The sequence below is a fragment of the Rissa tridactyla genome, chromosome 4, assembly GCF_028500815.1.
Source record: "Rissa tridactyla isolate bRisTri1 chromosome 4, bRisTri1.patW.cur.20221130, whole genome shotgun sequence".
NCBI classification, from domain to species: domain Eukaryota; kingdom Metazoa; phylum Chordata; class Aves; order Charadriiformes; family Laridae; genus Rissa; species Rissa tridactyla.
In genome coordinates, this window is record NC_071469.1 from 71120180 (window position 1) to 71135992 (window position 15813).

The window sequence follows — 15813 nt, forward strand, 5'->3', positions numbered from 1 at the left end:
CAGGGTACGAGCCAAAGGGCCTTTTACAAGCCGAGGGATGGCGTTACACCTCTGCCGACTGAAGAGTAAACCTTGTACCTACCTTCAAAGGGGAAAAGAGCTGGATTGTGTTTACATATTTGTTGTAATATCACTCCAAATTTGGCCGATTATTTTATAGTGTATAAACACACAGGAGATAAGAGGAGGAGGAACAGTCATGCTCAAACTGAAGAACAAGAGTCAGACCTGGGCCTGTCTCTACAAACTCTGGCTGTGAGAGCACGGTGTGGAAACCTGAGCGCTGCCGCAGATGAGAACAACGTGTGTTTACACGTTTGTTGGAGTCCTCTGCACAAGAAGGCCATGGACCTCTTGGAACGGGTCCAGAGGAGGGCCATGAAGATGCTCAGAGGGCTGGAGCCCCTCTGCTGTGAGGACCGGCGGAGAGAGCCGGGGTTGTTCTGCCTGGAGAAGAGAAGGCACCAGAAGACCTTAGAGCTGCCTTCCAGTCCCTAAAGGGGGCCTACAGGAAAGGTGGGGAGGGACCCTTGATCACGGAGTGGAGCCATAGGACGACAAGAGGCATCAGTGAACAGAGCATCCTGTTTCTCCTTATCAGAGAGTTCGTTATATGGTGGGGCTTCCTCAGCACGAGACACCACCTCCTCTGGTGGCATTCCGGAGTCTTTGCCTTCAGGCCAGTTTGTCATCACTTCTACAATTCTTGGACAATTTGGGTTTCCTATTCCAGCTCACTGCGTGATTAAGGCAACCCACTTACTCCAGGTAGCATCGGGAGCATGATGAGTAGAAGGAACTTTGCCTTTGAACATCCAGCCCAGCACTGGCCATGGGGGCACCAGGAGGAGCTGTGCTCGGGTACCAATTACCTCTGAAGCAGCTCCAACTCCTTCACATGCTGCCAGAATTTCTTTCTCAGCTGGAGTATAGTTGGCCTTGGAGCCTTTGTATCCTCAACCTCAGAATCCTAGGGGTCGACCTCGAGTCTCCCCTGGTGCCTTCTGCCAGAGGCTCCAGGTAGGTCCATTGTCCCCGGCTGCAGTGGAGAGCACATTTTTAATGTCCCGTCCTGTTCCGACTGCTCTAAGAGCTGCTGCATGCACAGTCTCTTGTTTAATTTGCTTAAAGGCCTGTCGTGGCTCAGGACCCCGCCTAAAATCCTTTTTCTTTCCAGTCCCTTCATAGAGAGGTTTCACAATCTGCTTATAACCTGGAATGTGCATGCTACAGAAACCCACAACACCTGCAACGGCTTGTGTTTCCTTTTTGTTAGGAGGTGGCGACATAGCTGTTCTTTTGTTAATCACATCCATTGGGGTCTGGCGACGAGCATCTTGCCACTTGAGTCCCAAGAACTGGATGTCTCCTGCAGGTCCCTTGACCTTACCTCTTTTCATGGCAAAACCCACTTTCAGAAGGGTCTTGGTTATTTTCTGACCTTTCTTGAAACCTTCTTCTGCTGCATTACCCCACACAATCATATCATCAATGTATTGCATGTGTCCTGGAGCCCCAGCCTTCTCCAGTGCAGTCTGGACCAGCCCATGGCAAATAGCAGGGCTGTCTTTCCACCCCTGGGGCAGTCCATACTGGATGCCTCTGCAGGCGAAAGCAAACTGTGGCCTGCACCCTGCTGCTGAAGGAAGAGAGAAAAATGCATTAGCAGGGTCAATTGGAGCATACCATTTGGCTGCCTTTGACTCCAGTTGATGTTGCACTTCTAGCAGGTCTGGCACAGCAGCAGTCAGTGGTGGTGTGGCTTCCTTTGGGCCATGGTAATCTACTGTTAATCTCCCGTCTCCATCAGACTTCCACACTGGCCATATTGGGCTGTTAAAGGGTGAGCGAGTCTTGCTGAGCACTCCTTGGGTCTCCATCTGACAAACCAGGTTCTGGATGGGAATCAGGGAGTCTCGGTCGGTGCAGTACTGTCGTCAATGATCTGTGGCAGTAGCAACTGGCACCTGCTGTTCTTTAACCTTCAGCAGTCCCACCACAGACGGGTCAGCGGAAAGGCCAGGTAAGGCAGACAGCTGTGTATTGTCCTCAGTCTCTCCAGCTGCTGTACCAAAAGCCCACCAATACCCTTTCAGGTCTTTGAAATATCCTCTCTTGAGGCAGCCTATGCCAAGGATGCACGGAGCAACAGGGCCAGTCACAACGGGATGCGGCTCCCCTTTATTCCCTGTTAGGCTCACTTCAGCCTCCAGTGCAGTCAGTTCTCGAGACCCGCCTGTCCCACCAGAAATAGTGACAGATTTTGCCCCTTTATGATTCGAAGGCAACAGGGTACACTGCGCACTGCACTATTAGCAGAGGAGTTCCTATGCGGACCAGAGAACCGCTTACCAAGGAGTGGAGCAGCCACCCTCCTGGAAGAATTCTCTCTTTGCTCTGCTTTGCCTTGCAACTCAAGCTTTCGTGCTCGTGGTACCGGGGTAGATTTTCTACCCCATTTACTCCTGTGCTCTCCATAGTCGCAGCGGCAAAGCCACAGGAAATCCCAGAGCGGGTCCTGTTTCTCTTGAATGGGTTTCGTGGGAGGGTGTTATTTCTGAATGGCCGAGAGTGGGACGGTTCAGAGGAAGAGTGGGATTCTTTCTCCAGCCTGGACAGTTGAAAAAACAGTTTGTAATTTTTCTTAGCTGTTACCTCGTTTTGCTTGGCTGTTGTCTTGGTCGTTTCCTCGATTTTCTCAGTCATTTTTTCCACACCTGCAACAGGAAGGGGACAAGAGGGACTGCCTTCATATTGTCGTACCCTGCTAGCCACTTCATTTACATTTGGTGCATAAGGAAAGAAGGTAGAAAAACTGGCAGGGTCCTCCTCAGCCAGGGGCCATAGACGCAGCCCCAAGCCATTGATGCAGCCCCAAGCCATTGATGCAGACCCAAGCCATTGATGCCTCGCCTTTTCCACAGAGCGTGGGAGCTGGGAGGGAACACCCCATTGGTCAGTTTGGGTCACCTGACCTGCCCAGGCCTTCCTGCAGCTGCCAGCCCTGCCCAGGGGAAACACGCCAGTCACTGCCCCTGCTGGCCCCAGCAGGCAGTGTGGGCAAGAGGCTCTCCCTGAGCAGAGAGCTGGCTCTGCTGCGCCCCAGCCCGGGGCTGGTGGTTGCTTGCGTGCAGTCGTGAGGCACAGCTCCCTGTTGGAGTGGCCTCCCCAGCCCATCTGCCGGCTCCCCGGGCACTTGAGGGTGCAGCCCAGCAGGGCCCGGCAGGGACTTGGGCATCTGCACTTTGCTGAAGTGTTGCCTGAGCTCCTCCTCTGCCCGCTGAGCCCAGCAGATCCTCTCGCCCCAGGGGAAGCTCTTCTCTGCTCGGGCCTTTTCCCTGGGTGTGTGGGGCCTGGCACGTCTGGAGGCTGGTCTGGCTGGGACCCTCATGGCCCAGGGGGACTGGCAGAACCTAGAGCAGCCTCAAGCGCTGGCACAGGCGAGTGAAGGCCAGGAGGGTTGTAAAAGGGTGCCAAACACGTCCTGACCTGTGAGCGTCTCATGAGCTTAACGATGAGAATTCTTCCCAGCAGCTCGTGCGGGGCTCTGTTTTGCAGCTGTGCTGAAAAGAGCCCGGAGGGCCCCGGGATGCGCTAGTTCTTGCAGTGCTTGCGCGGCACCGAGGGCTGTTCTGCTCCTCAGACTGCAAGCCAGCGAGTGTGCTGGGGGTGCCCAAGAGGCTGGGAGGGGACAGAGTGGGGACATCTGAGGCCAACCACCCAAAGGCATATCCCACAGCCTACCACAGCGTGCTCAGCAATGAAACGGGGTGGGGGTGGGGGGCGAAGGTGGGCGGGGTCTGCCCTTGCTCGGGGCCTGGCTGGGCATCGCTGGCTTGCTGGTCGGCAATGGCTTTCTTTTGCATCCCTTGTTTTCCTTGGGCTTTCTTTTCCGCTCTCCTTGTTTCTAAGCCACCACTTTTCTCCCTTTCCCCCTTCCGATGCTCCCCCTGCAGTGACACTTCAGAGTTTCAAATGGGAAAGCAACCCTTGCAGCTCCAAGGCAAGGGATGAACGTGCAATTTTTCATTTCTTGATCATTTACCAGATTGCCGCCCTTGCTGATTTTCTACTGCAACATTTCTTTTCAAATCATTGTACGTGCCACTGTTCCTGGTTACATCAAAAGAAACCTGCACCATTTTAACACATATGCTGGCCTGTCTCGTCCGAAAAGAAGTTGAATTTTACCCTGTTGGGGAAAATTGGAAACACGAGGATTGGAACCCCTCCCAAACTCCACCAAGGGCACCCAATGCCCTCCAAAGCCTCCCTTGAACCATCTAATGGCCCCCAAGAGCCTCCTAAGTCCCACCCACAGGACCCAAAAAACCCTCAATATCCCCCCCGGGAACCCCAAATACCCATGGGAACCCCACCAAGTTGCATAGACCTGTACATGTCTTCATATGTAGTCCTATCTGCTAGAATTGTGTCTTTTCTAGAGACTGCCAGTGGAGTTGCATTTTTTCTTGTTGTATGGGGTTGAAAATGCATATACTACATGAGCAGACGATTAGGATTCTGTTGCAGTTCATGTATTTATAACAAAACTTCCAATCCTGCTGTATTCGTGGCATTTTTACTGGCATTAGTGGAAGGAGGCGGTTGGTATTTTCAGGGTCCATTCAGCTTTCTGGCTGGCTTTGCAAAACTGACATAAGCATGTGCACTGAGGAGATGTGGGCCTTGAACCTGGTAGCGTTGCTGCCTCAAACCGCTAGCTCTTGAGAGAGCTTCTGTTAAACACAAGTGTTTTTCAGGTACCAAGCTTCCAAGGCGAGGCTGGCAAGCATTTTTCTTTTCTAGCTACGGTAGATGCTCATGGCAATAATGCCTTACAGTGAGCAATATACGCTGCTACTTGTTTTGAAAGCTTGCTTTCTCTGTCTATTTTCCTGTTTCCCAAATGCCTCTTTCCCCCTCTTTGCTTTCTTTTAAAAGCTTGGAGTCTTTTAGAGACGGTGCCTAGAGCTGTGTACATCTTTTATTTCCTCTCCTGTGTGGAAGTCCACAGAGCCCAGGGACCCTACGGCTCTGCCCCACGGCAACATGGACCGTGGGGACCCAGACCTCGGCCCCACAGAGGGGCTGTGGAGGGGCTCACGGCCGGTCCCGGTCCCCCCCACGTCTGTGATGTCATTATGGGGCACGTTCCAGATCCACCGGACAGGCAGGGGTTCTACTATGATGTTGGAGGGAGGGCAAGGACCAAGTGCTGTGAGCACCCCAGAGAGAAGCATCTCCCACTGCCCCAGGCTTCGAGGTGGGCGATAGCTTGGCTTGCACCGCATACTCCTCCTCACCCAGGGAGAGGAAGATGAGTGCAGTGGCTTGCCCCGCCTTCCATGGGCTTTGCCCAGAAGGGAAGCTGGGCGATGGGATCATCAGCGTGGACGGCATTGAATTCATTGCTTACAAGATGATCCTCTCCAGCTGCAGTCCGTACTTCAGGTGAGTGCTTGAAGGAGGAGGGGATGGGGCCAAACAGTATTTCCTGCTCTGTGCCACACTGTGCCTTCGTGTATCTCCAGCGCTTCCCTCGGCCCTCAAACTTTCCTCCAGCAGTTCCCCCTAGTCCTGGTACCTCCTCGGACACCAACATTCATCCACAAGCTGGGATCGAACAGCAGCGCTGGAAGTGGTGTCTGGCGAAGCCCCAGATACGGTGCAGGGCTGGGAGCGTGGCCAGCCTGGCTGGCCTGGTTTGCCTTCCCCACACACCGTTACTCTCTGGTGTTCTTGTTGAAGCAAGGTGCCCACTTGCCCTGTGGCTCCTTATTAAAACAACCGGCTAGTAAAAGATTCCTTCATAAAACTCCCCGGCCTCCCAGCATGGCTACTGCTAGTGCCCAAATTGGTGGCCGGGGAAGGAGGCACAGGGGATAATGGGGTCAGGGTGTCACACAGCAAGGCCGCTTTCTTCCCCAGCGCTGCTTTGTTTTTTTCAGGGCTTTGTTCTCCAGCAACTGGAGCAATGCCGAGAGGAAGGTCTATAAGATCCCCGGCACTTCCTCTGAAATGATGAGGCTCCTTATGGAATATGCCTACACCGGGACAGTGCAGGTCACGGATGACAACGTTGAAAGTTTGCTCATCGCAGCAGACCAGTTCAATGTCCTGGACATCGTCAGACTGTGCTGCGAGTTCTTAAAATCCCAGCTGTGCTTGGAAAATTGTGTCGGCATCTGGAGATTCACAGGCTACTACTACTGTCCTGACCTGCGAGAAGCAGCCCATGAGTTCATCCTGCATCACTTTGAGGAGGTGAGCAGGGTGTCCACAGAGTTTGTGGCGCTCTCCTTCAATGACCTGGAACGCCTGCTGGAGAAGGATGAGCTCCCTGTGAAAGAAGAGGCCGTGTTCGAGGCCGTTCTGAAATGGGTTGCTCATGACCTGCAGAACAGGAGGCAGCACGTTGTAGTCTTGCTGGGCAAGGAAGGGTGGAAGTGTGGACAGAAGGGATTTTTTTTCTCTAAATAAACTCAGCGTTACTGACAGTTAAGACTTTGCTTAAAAATTTTGAACTCATACGTGCGCAGTGGTATGAATTTGTAGTCCATGTTCCCTGTACTTACACGTCCCTCATGCAAATCTGCAAGTGCCATTTCTATCAGTTTCACAGGAACTAGATTTTCATCAGTGTCCCAGAAGGTCTTATTGACCAGCTCTTTGAAGAGCTGGAAGTTTGCTTTCCTGAAATTCAGGGTCCTGACTTTACTCTTCCCCACATGCCCAGACCCCTCGGGACTGTGCACTCCGCCAGCGCCTGACCACCGCAGCCCAGGCTGCCTCCAATCTTGATGTCACCCATTAGCTCATTTGCGTTGGTGCCCTTCAGGTCCAGTATGGCCGCTCCTCTGGTGGGGCTGTCTATCACCTGGCTCAAGAAGTTATCTTCAAGGCACTCGGTTCTGGCAGTCTCCTGGATTGCCTACAGCTTGCTGTACTACTATTCCAGCAGCTGTGGGGGTGGCGGAAGTCCCCCAGCAGGATGAGAAGCTGTGAGCGCGATGCCTGCTGATGTAGCTGGAGGAAGAAGGCTTCGCCAATAGGCTCCCCTTGATCGGGCGGCCTGGAGCAGACACCAACCCCAAGGCTCCCTCTGTTGCCTGGCTCTCTAATTCTTACCCATAAGCTTTCAACCTGCTCTTGGCTATTCTTTAGAGACAGCTGTTCACACTCTACCCGTTTCTTGACCTAGAGGGTAGCTCCTCTGTCCCCGCTTCCTCCCCTGTTGCTGGCCATGGATAGTCACACTCCAGTCATGGGATTCGTCCCACCAGGTTTCAGGAATGGCAACTAGGTGTCAGCTTTCCAGCAGCGCGGCAGCTTCCAGCTCCTCCCGTTTGTTGCCCATGCTGCATGCATTGGTGTCGAGGCACTTTATAGCTGGTCTGTCAGCCATCTCACCTTCTTAGAGGAACACACCTTGATTCCTTTGAGCTATTTACTGGTGTTCCCCTCTTTTCTCCTCCCCTCTTGACTCCTCCCCTTTTGGCTCCCCCCCATTACCTCAGGAGCCATTCCCTCATCTCTGTAAGACTTCAAGCGTCCTCCAGTGTTCCCAGCACGTGTCAGACCAACAGGCTGAGTGCCCTTGCTAGCACCCCAACCCTCTACCTTGGTGTGTTGTCCCACCACTTGTCACGGCCAAGCCTGATATTGTCCCCCTGCCCTTTCAAGCCTAGTTTAAGTCAATGAGCTCTGCTCACTTGTGAGCGAAGACCCTCTTCCCCCTTTCAGAAAGGTGAATCCCATCTGACGCCAGCAAGCCTTGTGCTGTGCAGGCCGCCCCATTCTCGGAAACCCCAAAATTGTATGGGTGACATCAGCCACAGAGCCACGTATTAATAGACTGTGTCCATCTATTTCTTCCTATGTTGCTGCCCACAACGGGAAGGAGAGAGGAGAAAATACCCTGTGGTTCAGATTTCCTTACCAACTGTCCCGAGGCCCCGAAGTCTCTTTTGGTGGTCCTTGGACTATGCGTTGCGGCACCTGGGAAGGTAGGCTGGGCAAGGAGGGGGTTCTCCATCCACCCTGGGCATGGACTTGCCTCCATTTGCTCCTTTCCTTGAAGCTACTGTCAAAGCCCGGCAGGGGGAGGTTGCAGGATCCCCTTGATCTTGTTTTTTTTCTGGTGGCTGTTCCTGTTTCTGTCTCAGGGAGGGCAGAGCATGATTCCACCAGTCTATCTCTTTCTTGGACTCCCTGATGCTCCTTAACCTTTCTACTACCTCCCGTAGCCCTGTCACCTCGCTGAGCAGATCGTCCCCCTGGTCACACCTCACACTGCTGTTCTCACTGCTGCCCTCCGTTACTAGCGAAATTCTCTGGCAAGCCCTGCAGCCCAAGACCTGCATGATTTCACTGGAGCTCTGTCTGGGTTGCCACATCCATTCCGGCGAGTGCAGAGGACGTGGCTTTCTGCCAGGTGGATACGGTAGCTGTGCTCCTTCTGAGATTGTGATGACCACCAATGGAGCTCACCTTTTGAGCTGGTAGAGTGAGGATGCCCTGCCACGCAGACTGTGCCACACTCTGTTTGCAGCACTCCTGGTCACTTCTAGTCCCCAGGCTGTTTTTTATAGGTGTGGGGTAGCCGCTGTGGCTCTGTCAATGCCCACACCTTGTCAGCGTCTTCCACCAGAGCTGCTGGCTCTTGGTGGGTCTCTCCACCGCCCTGGCTTTTCCCTGCCTCGGGAAACCCCCCTGTGCATCAAGCTCTGCCACTCTGCTGCAGATCGGGCCAGCGCACCTCGGCGACTGACATTTAGCATTTTAGATTGGAGGAATATAATTTATCACAAGCAGATATGACGCTTCCTTACGTGAACTGCGTTCAGGACCTTCAGTGAAAGGTCATCCCTCCCTTTGGGACTTCATGCCCAAGAAGACTCAGTGCAGACGTACCGTGTGCTGAAGAGCATCCTGCAGGGAGGTGACAGCCGTTTGCAGACCAACGCTGAGACCCGCCTGACAGCAAAGGCACCTGGTGGCTGCAGAACAGCCCAGGTGAGCTGGTTCTCTTGGAGGCCACCACAGCAGCCTTCCTCTGCCCCTGGTTTTGGTGAGATGTGGAGCAGTGCAGAGATGTTTCTCAGGCATCCAGGCCTGAGGGGGGTTTCCCAGTGCCCCTGTGAGAGATCTTGCTCCCAGGAAGCACCTCCCCATAATGCCGAGGCCGTATCCACCCCCCTGGAGCTGGGTACAGCTGCCCTGAGGGGTCTCACAGGGAGGACAGGGTCATCTGACACAGAAATAATGAGCTGAAGCCCGGTGGCCATGGCTGGCCGGTTCGAAGTCTCCGAGGGCCTCAACCTTTCTCCCCGGGAGTGTTTAACCCAGGTTTTACTGTTATGTACAGGATCCGGGTGTGTTGGCCCTGGCTTCCTGGGGTTATGTTATTTTTATGTTATCCTGTGTTCTGCATGGTCTTTTTTTGTGGAGCGTCCTCTTTTTCAGCTTGTTTACCATTTTAAGGTTTAGATGGGGGTCTTTGTTTTGTGTACAATGTTTTATCTGTTTGGGGTTTTTTTGCTGTTTTGGTGGATTGTATTGTGTTTTCTATCTTGAAACCATCATTTCTGGTCCAATATGTCTCCTGCAGGTGGGGCAGTGCCACTTCTGGTGCAGTCCGACTCGTTTCTGACTTCTGGCCCATAAGTAATGACTGCCAGAGGACTATGCGTACTTCTAAATTTCCATGGACTTCCAAATTCAGGGTCATTTCTCCTGCCTTGAGGAAGAGCCATGGGAAGACGCCAGCCACATGGAAGGACCAGGCTTTTTGGGTTTTGCTTTTGAGTTAGAAACCTGCAAAGAGGCTGCTGTCGTTAAGTTTAGTGACATTTTGTAACGCATACTTCAAGCAGGTGCTCTTAGAAGCACAGGAGAAGGCCATCCCCATGTCCCGAAAGACGAGCCGACGGGGAAGAAGGCCAGCCTGGCTAAATAGAGAGCTCTGGCTGGACCTCAGGAAAAAAAGGAAGGCTTACATTCTCTGGAAAAGGGGCTTAGCAACTTATGAGGATTATCAAGATATAACAAAGCTATGCAGGGGGAAGATTAGAAGGGCCAAAGCTCAATCAGAACTCAGCTTGGCCACTGCAGTTAAAGACAACAAGAAGAGATTTTTCCAGTATATCAACACAAAAAGGAAGACTAGGGAAAATATAGGTCCACTGATGAATGAGACGGGTGCCCTAGTGGTGGAAGACACAGAGAAGGCAGAGTTACTGAATGCCTTCTTTTCTTCGGTCTTCACTGATAAAGCCGTCCCTCACGAATCCCATACCCTGGAGGCAAGGGGGAAGGTCGGGAGAGAGGAAGATTTTCCCTTAGTTGAGGAGGACCGGGTCAGAGACCACTTGGCCAAGCTGGACATTCATAAATCCATGGGCCCTGACGGGATGCACCCGCGAGTGCTGAGAGAGCTGGCAGATGTTATCGCTAGACCGCTCTCCATTGTCTTTGCAAGGTCATGGGGAACAGGAGAGGTGCCTGAGGACTGGAGGAAGGCTGATATCACTCCAATCTTCAAAAAAGGCAAGAAGGAGGACCCAGGGAACTACAGGCCGGTTAGTCTCACCTCTGTCCCTGGGAAGGTAATGGAGCGACTCATTCTGGATGTCGTCTCCAAACATGTAGAGGAACAGGAAGTTATTGGAAGTGGTCAGCATGGATTTACCAAGGGCAAATCATGCCTGACCAATCTGATAGCTTTCTATGATGTTATAACGGGTTGGCTGGATGAGGGGAGAGCCGTAGATGTCATCTACCTTGACCTTAGCAAGGCTTTTGACACTGTCTCCCATAACATCCTCATTAGGAAGCTGAGGAAGTATGGGCTAGACGAGGTGACAGTGAGGTGGATCGAGAGCTGGCTGAGTGATAGAACTCAGAGGGTTGTGATCAGCGGCACAGAGTCCAGTTGGAGGCCTGTAACCAGTGGTGTCCCTCAGGGGTCAATACTTGGACCAATTTTGTTCAATATACTCATTAATGACCTAGATGAGGGGACAGAGTGTATCCTCAGCAAGTTTGCTGATGATACCAAGCTGGGAGGGGTGGCCGACACTCCAGAGGGCCGCGCTGCCATCCAGCGTGACCTGGACAGGCTGGAGAGCTGGGCAGAGAAGAACCTAATGAGGTTCAACAAAAGCAAGTGTAGGGTCCTGCACCTGGGAAGGAAGAATGCCAAACACCAGTATAGGCTAGGGGCAGACAGGCTGGGAAGCAGCTCTGAGGAGAAGGACCTGGGGATCCTGGTAGACAGCAAATTATCCATGAGCCAGCAGTGTGCCCTTGTCGCCAAGAAGGCCAATGGCATCCTGGGCTGCATAGGGAAGACTGTGGCCAGTAGGTCGAGGGAGGTCATTCTCCCCCTCTACTCTGCACTGGTGAGGCCACAACTGGAGTACTGTGTCCAGTTTTGGGCTCCCCAGTTCAAGAGGGACAGGGAACTACTGGAGCGAGTCCAGCGAAGGGCAACCAAGATGATTATGGGACTGGAGCACCTCCCTTATGAGGAAAGGCTGAAAGAGCTGGGACTCTTTAGCCTGGAGAAGAGAAGGTTGAGGGGGGACCTGATTAATGTTTACAAGTATCTAAAGGGTGGGTTTAAGGAGGACGGAGCCAGGCTCTTTTCAATGGTTCCCAGTGACAGGACAAGGGGCAATGGGCACAAGCTAGAACATAGGAAGTTCCGTTCAAATACACGGAAAAACTTCTTTACAGTGAGGGTGACAGAGCACTGGAACAGGCTGCCCAGGGAGGTTGTGGAGTCCCCTTCTCTGGAGATTTTCAAGACCCACCTGGATGCAGCCCTGAGGGATGTGCTTTAGGCAATCCTGCTCTAGCAGGGGAGTTGGACTAGATGATCTCTAGGTCCCTTCCAACTCTGAAGATTCCGTGATTCCGTGAATCCGCAACTGGGTATTGTGTGACTTGAAACATTGCTGGCAAATCATAGAGTCATAGAATGGGTAGAGTTAGAAGGGACTTTAATGATCATCTAGTCCCAACCTCCCTGCCATGGGCAGGGACACCTCTGACTAGGCCAGGCTGCTCAAAGCCCTGTCCAGCCTGGCCTTGAACAATTCCAGGGATGGGGCATCCACAAGTTCTCTGGGCAGCCTGTGCCAGCGGCACACCGCCCTCGGCAAAAAGAATGTCTTCTTAATATCTTATCTAAATCTACCCTCTTTCAGTTTAAAACCGTTCCCCTCGTCCTATTGCTCCACTCCCTGACCAAGAGTCCCTCTCCACCTTTTCTGTAGGCCCCCTTTAGGTAGTACTGGAAGGCTGCTATAAGGTCTCCCTGGAGCCTTCTCTTCTCCAGTGTGAACAACCCCAAGTCTCTCAGCCTGTCCTCACAACAGAGGGGCTTGAGCCCTCCGATCATTTTTGGATCTGTTGTTTGTAAATAGGGAAGGTCTTGTGGGGGATGTGAAGGTTGGAGGCTGTCTTGGGAACAGTGACCATGAAATGATAGAGTTTTCGATTCTGTGAGAAGCAAGGAGAGGGGTCAGCAGAACTGCTACCTTGGACTTCCGGAGGGCGGACTTTGGGCTTTTCAGGAGCCTGGTTGACAAAGTCCCCTGGGAGGCAGTCCTCCAGGGCAAAGGAGCCCAGGAAGCCTGGATGATTTTCAAGAAGGAAGTCTTAAAGGCGCAGGAGCAGGCTGTCCCCATGTGCCAGAAGACAAGCCGTCGGGGAAAAAGGCTGGCCTGGCTACACAGGGAGCTAGTGTTGCAACTTAGGGAAAAAAAGAGGATCTATGGCCTCTGGAAGTAAGGGCAGGCCACTCAAGACGACTACAAAGAGGTAGTTAAGCTATGTAGGGAAAAAATCAGGAGGGCCAAAGCCCAGCTAGAGCTAAACCTGGCTTCTGTTGTCAAGGACAACAAAAAAAGTTTCTATAAATATATTAGCAATAAGAAGAGGACTAAGGATTATCTCTGTCCTCTAGTAGATAGGGCCGGCAACATAGTGACCAAGGATGAGGAAAAGGCTGAGGTACTTAATGAAGTCTTTGCCTCAGTCTTCAGCAGTAGGACCAGTTGTTCCCTGAGCACCCAGACCCCTGAACTAGAAGACAGGGATGGGGAGCAGAATGAAGCCCCCGTAATCCAAAGGGAAACGGTGAGGGACCTGCTTCAGCACCTGGAGGTGCACAAATCTGTGGGGCCGGATGGGATCCACCCAAGGGTATTGAAAGAGCTGGCGGAGGTGCTCGCCAGGCCACTTGGTATCATTTATGAGCAGTCCTGGACAACCGGGGAGGTCCCAGCTGACTGGAGGTTAGCAAATGTGACACCCATCCACAAGAAGGGCCGGAAGGAGGATCCGGGGAACTACAGGCCAGTCAGTCTGACCTCGGTGCCTGGGAAGGTCATGGAACAGATCCTCCTCAGTGCCATTACACGGCACATGCAGGAGAACAGGGTGATCAGGCCCAGTCAGCATGGGTTTGTGAAGGGCAGGTCATGCCTATCAAACCTAATATCCTTCTATGATAAGGTGACCCACTCAGTGGATGAGGGAAAAGCTGTGGATGTTATCTACTTGGATTTTTGCAAAGCTTTTGACACTGTTTCCCACAGCATTCTCCTGGAGAAACTGGCTGCTCATGGCCTGGACAGGTGTACTCTTCGCTGGGTAAAAAACTGGCTGTATGGCCGTGCCCAGAGAGTGGTGGTAAATGGAGTTAAATCCAGTTGGTGTCCAGTCACAAGTGGTGTCCCCCAGGGCTCGGTGCTGGGGCCGGTTCTCTTTAATATCTTTATCAATGATCTGGATGAAGGGATCGAATGCACCCTCAGTAAGTTCGGAGATGACACTAAACTGGGCGGGCGTGTTGATCTGCTTGAGGGTAGGTTGGCTCTGCAGAGGGATCTGGACAGGCTGGACCGATGGGCTGAGACTAATGGTATGAGGTTCAACAAGGCCAAATGCCGGGTCCTGCACTTGGGACACAACAACCCCATGCAGCGCTACAGGATTGGGGCAGAGTGGCTCGAAAGCAGCTCGACAGAAAAGGACTTGGGAGTGTTGGTTGACAGCCGGCTGAATATGAGCCAGCAGTGTGCCCAGGTGGCCAAGAAGGCCAACAGCATCCTAGCCTGTATCAGGAATAGTGTGGTGAGCCGGACTAGGGAAGTGATCATCCCCCTGTACTCGGCACTGGTGAGGCCCCACCTCAAGTACTGCGTTCAGTTTTGGACCCCTCGCTAAAAGAGGGACATTGAGGTGTTGGAGCGTGTCCAGAGAAGGGCTACAAAGCTGGTGAGGGGTCTGGAGGACAAACCTTATGAAGAACGACTGAGGGAGCTGGGGTTGTTTAGCCTGGAGAAGAGGAGCCTGAGGGGAGACCTTATCACCCTCTACAACTACCTGAAAGGAGGTTGTAGAGAGATGGGGGCTGACCTCTTCTCCCTGGTTGATAGGATGAGGGGAAACGGGTTCAAGTTACGTCAGGGGAGGTTTAGATTAGATATGTTTAGATTAGATATTAGGAAACATTTTTTCACTGAAAGGGTTATTAAACATTGGAATAGGCTGCCCAGGGAGGTGGTGGATTCACTATCCCTGGAGGTGTTTAAAAAAAGGGTAGATGGGGCACTTAGGGACATGGTTTAGAAGTGGCTCTTGTCAGGGTAGGCTAAAGGTTGGACTCGATGATCTTGAAGGTCCCTTCCAACCTCAACAATTCTATGATTCTATGATTCTATGATTCTTGTGGTCTCCTCTGCACTCACTCCAACAGTTCCATGTCCTTTGCATGTTTGGGGCCCCAGAGCTGGAGGCAGTACTTCAGGTGGGTTCTCACAAGGGCAGAGTAGAGGGACAGAATCATGTCACTCGACCTGCTGGCCATGCTTCTTTTGATGCAGCCGAGGATATGGTTGGCTTTCTGGGCTGCGAGTGCACATTGCCAGCTCACGTTGAGCTTCTCACCCACCAACACCCCCAAGTCCTTCTCCTCAGGGCTGCTCTCAAACCATTCTCCTCCCAGTCTGTATTTTTGCTTGGGATTGCCTCAGCCCATGTGTAGGGCCTTGAACTTGGCCCAATTGAACTTCTCCAGCCTGTCCGGGTCCCTCTAGATGGCTCCAGCGTGTCGACCGTGCCACACAGCTCGGTGTCGTCGGCAAACTTGCTGAGGGTGAATTCAATCCCAACATCCATGTCACCAACAAAGATGTTAAATAGAACACCATTCATCACTGCTCACCACTTGGTCATCAAGCTGTTGACCAAACCTCTCTGAGTGCAGCCATCCGTCCAATTCCTTAGCCACCGAGTGGTCCATCTGTCAAAGCCATGTCTCTCCAATTTAGAGACAAGGATGTCATGTGGGACAGTGTCAGATACCTTGCCCGAGTCCAGTCAGATGATGTCAGCTGCTCTTCCCTTATCCACCAACACTGTAACCCCGTTGTAGAAGGCCACCAAATTTGTCAGGCACCGTGTGCCCTTAGTAAAGCCATGTTGGCTGTCGCTGATCACAGAATCACAGAATCACAGAATGGTTCGAGTTGGAAGGGACCCTAAAGATCATCTAGTTCCAGCCCCCCTGCCATGGGCAGGGACACGTCCCACTAGACCAGGCTGCCCAAAGTCTCACCCAGCCTTGAACACTTCCAGGGATGGGGCATCGACAGCTTCCCTGGGCAACTTCTTCCAGTGCCTCACCACCCTTACAGTAAAGAATTTCTTCCTGATATCCAATCTAAATCGACCCTCTTTCTGTTTGAAACCGTTGCCCCATGTCCTATCATTGCACTCCCTATATTCCATGTGCCT

General features: G+C 52.5%; 1 protein-coding gene across 1 annotated transcript; it reads left to right on the plus strand.

The window, feature by feature from the left end:
* Positions 1-1940: 1940 nt before the first annotated feature.
* Positions 1941-6483, plus strand: LOC128908649 (kelch-like protein 10). Its single transcript, XM_054199297.1, has 3 exons — positions 1941-2023; positions 5311-5454; positions 5952-6483. Exons 1-3 carry the CDS (start codon positions 1941-1943, stop codon positions 6481-6483), a joined length of 759 nt encoding a protein of 252 aa, XP_054055272.1.
* Positions 6484-15813: the final 9330 nt, after the last annotated feature.

Bases quoted from the DNA above. Each gene is read 5' to 3' on its own strand.
- LOC128908649 (XM_054199297.1), top strand. From the start codon at position 1,941: ATGATCTGTGGCAGTAGCAACTGGCACCTGCTGTTCTTTAACCTTCAG. The intron at 2,024-5,310 runs GTAAGGCAGACA...CTCCTCACCCAG, and splicing joins CGGGTCAGCGGAAAGGCCAG to GGAGAGGAAGATGAGTGCAG. The intron at 5,455-5,951 runs GTGAGTGCTTGA...TGTTTTTTTCAG, and splicing joins AGCTGCAGTCCGTACTTCAG to GGCTTTGTTCTCCAGCAACT.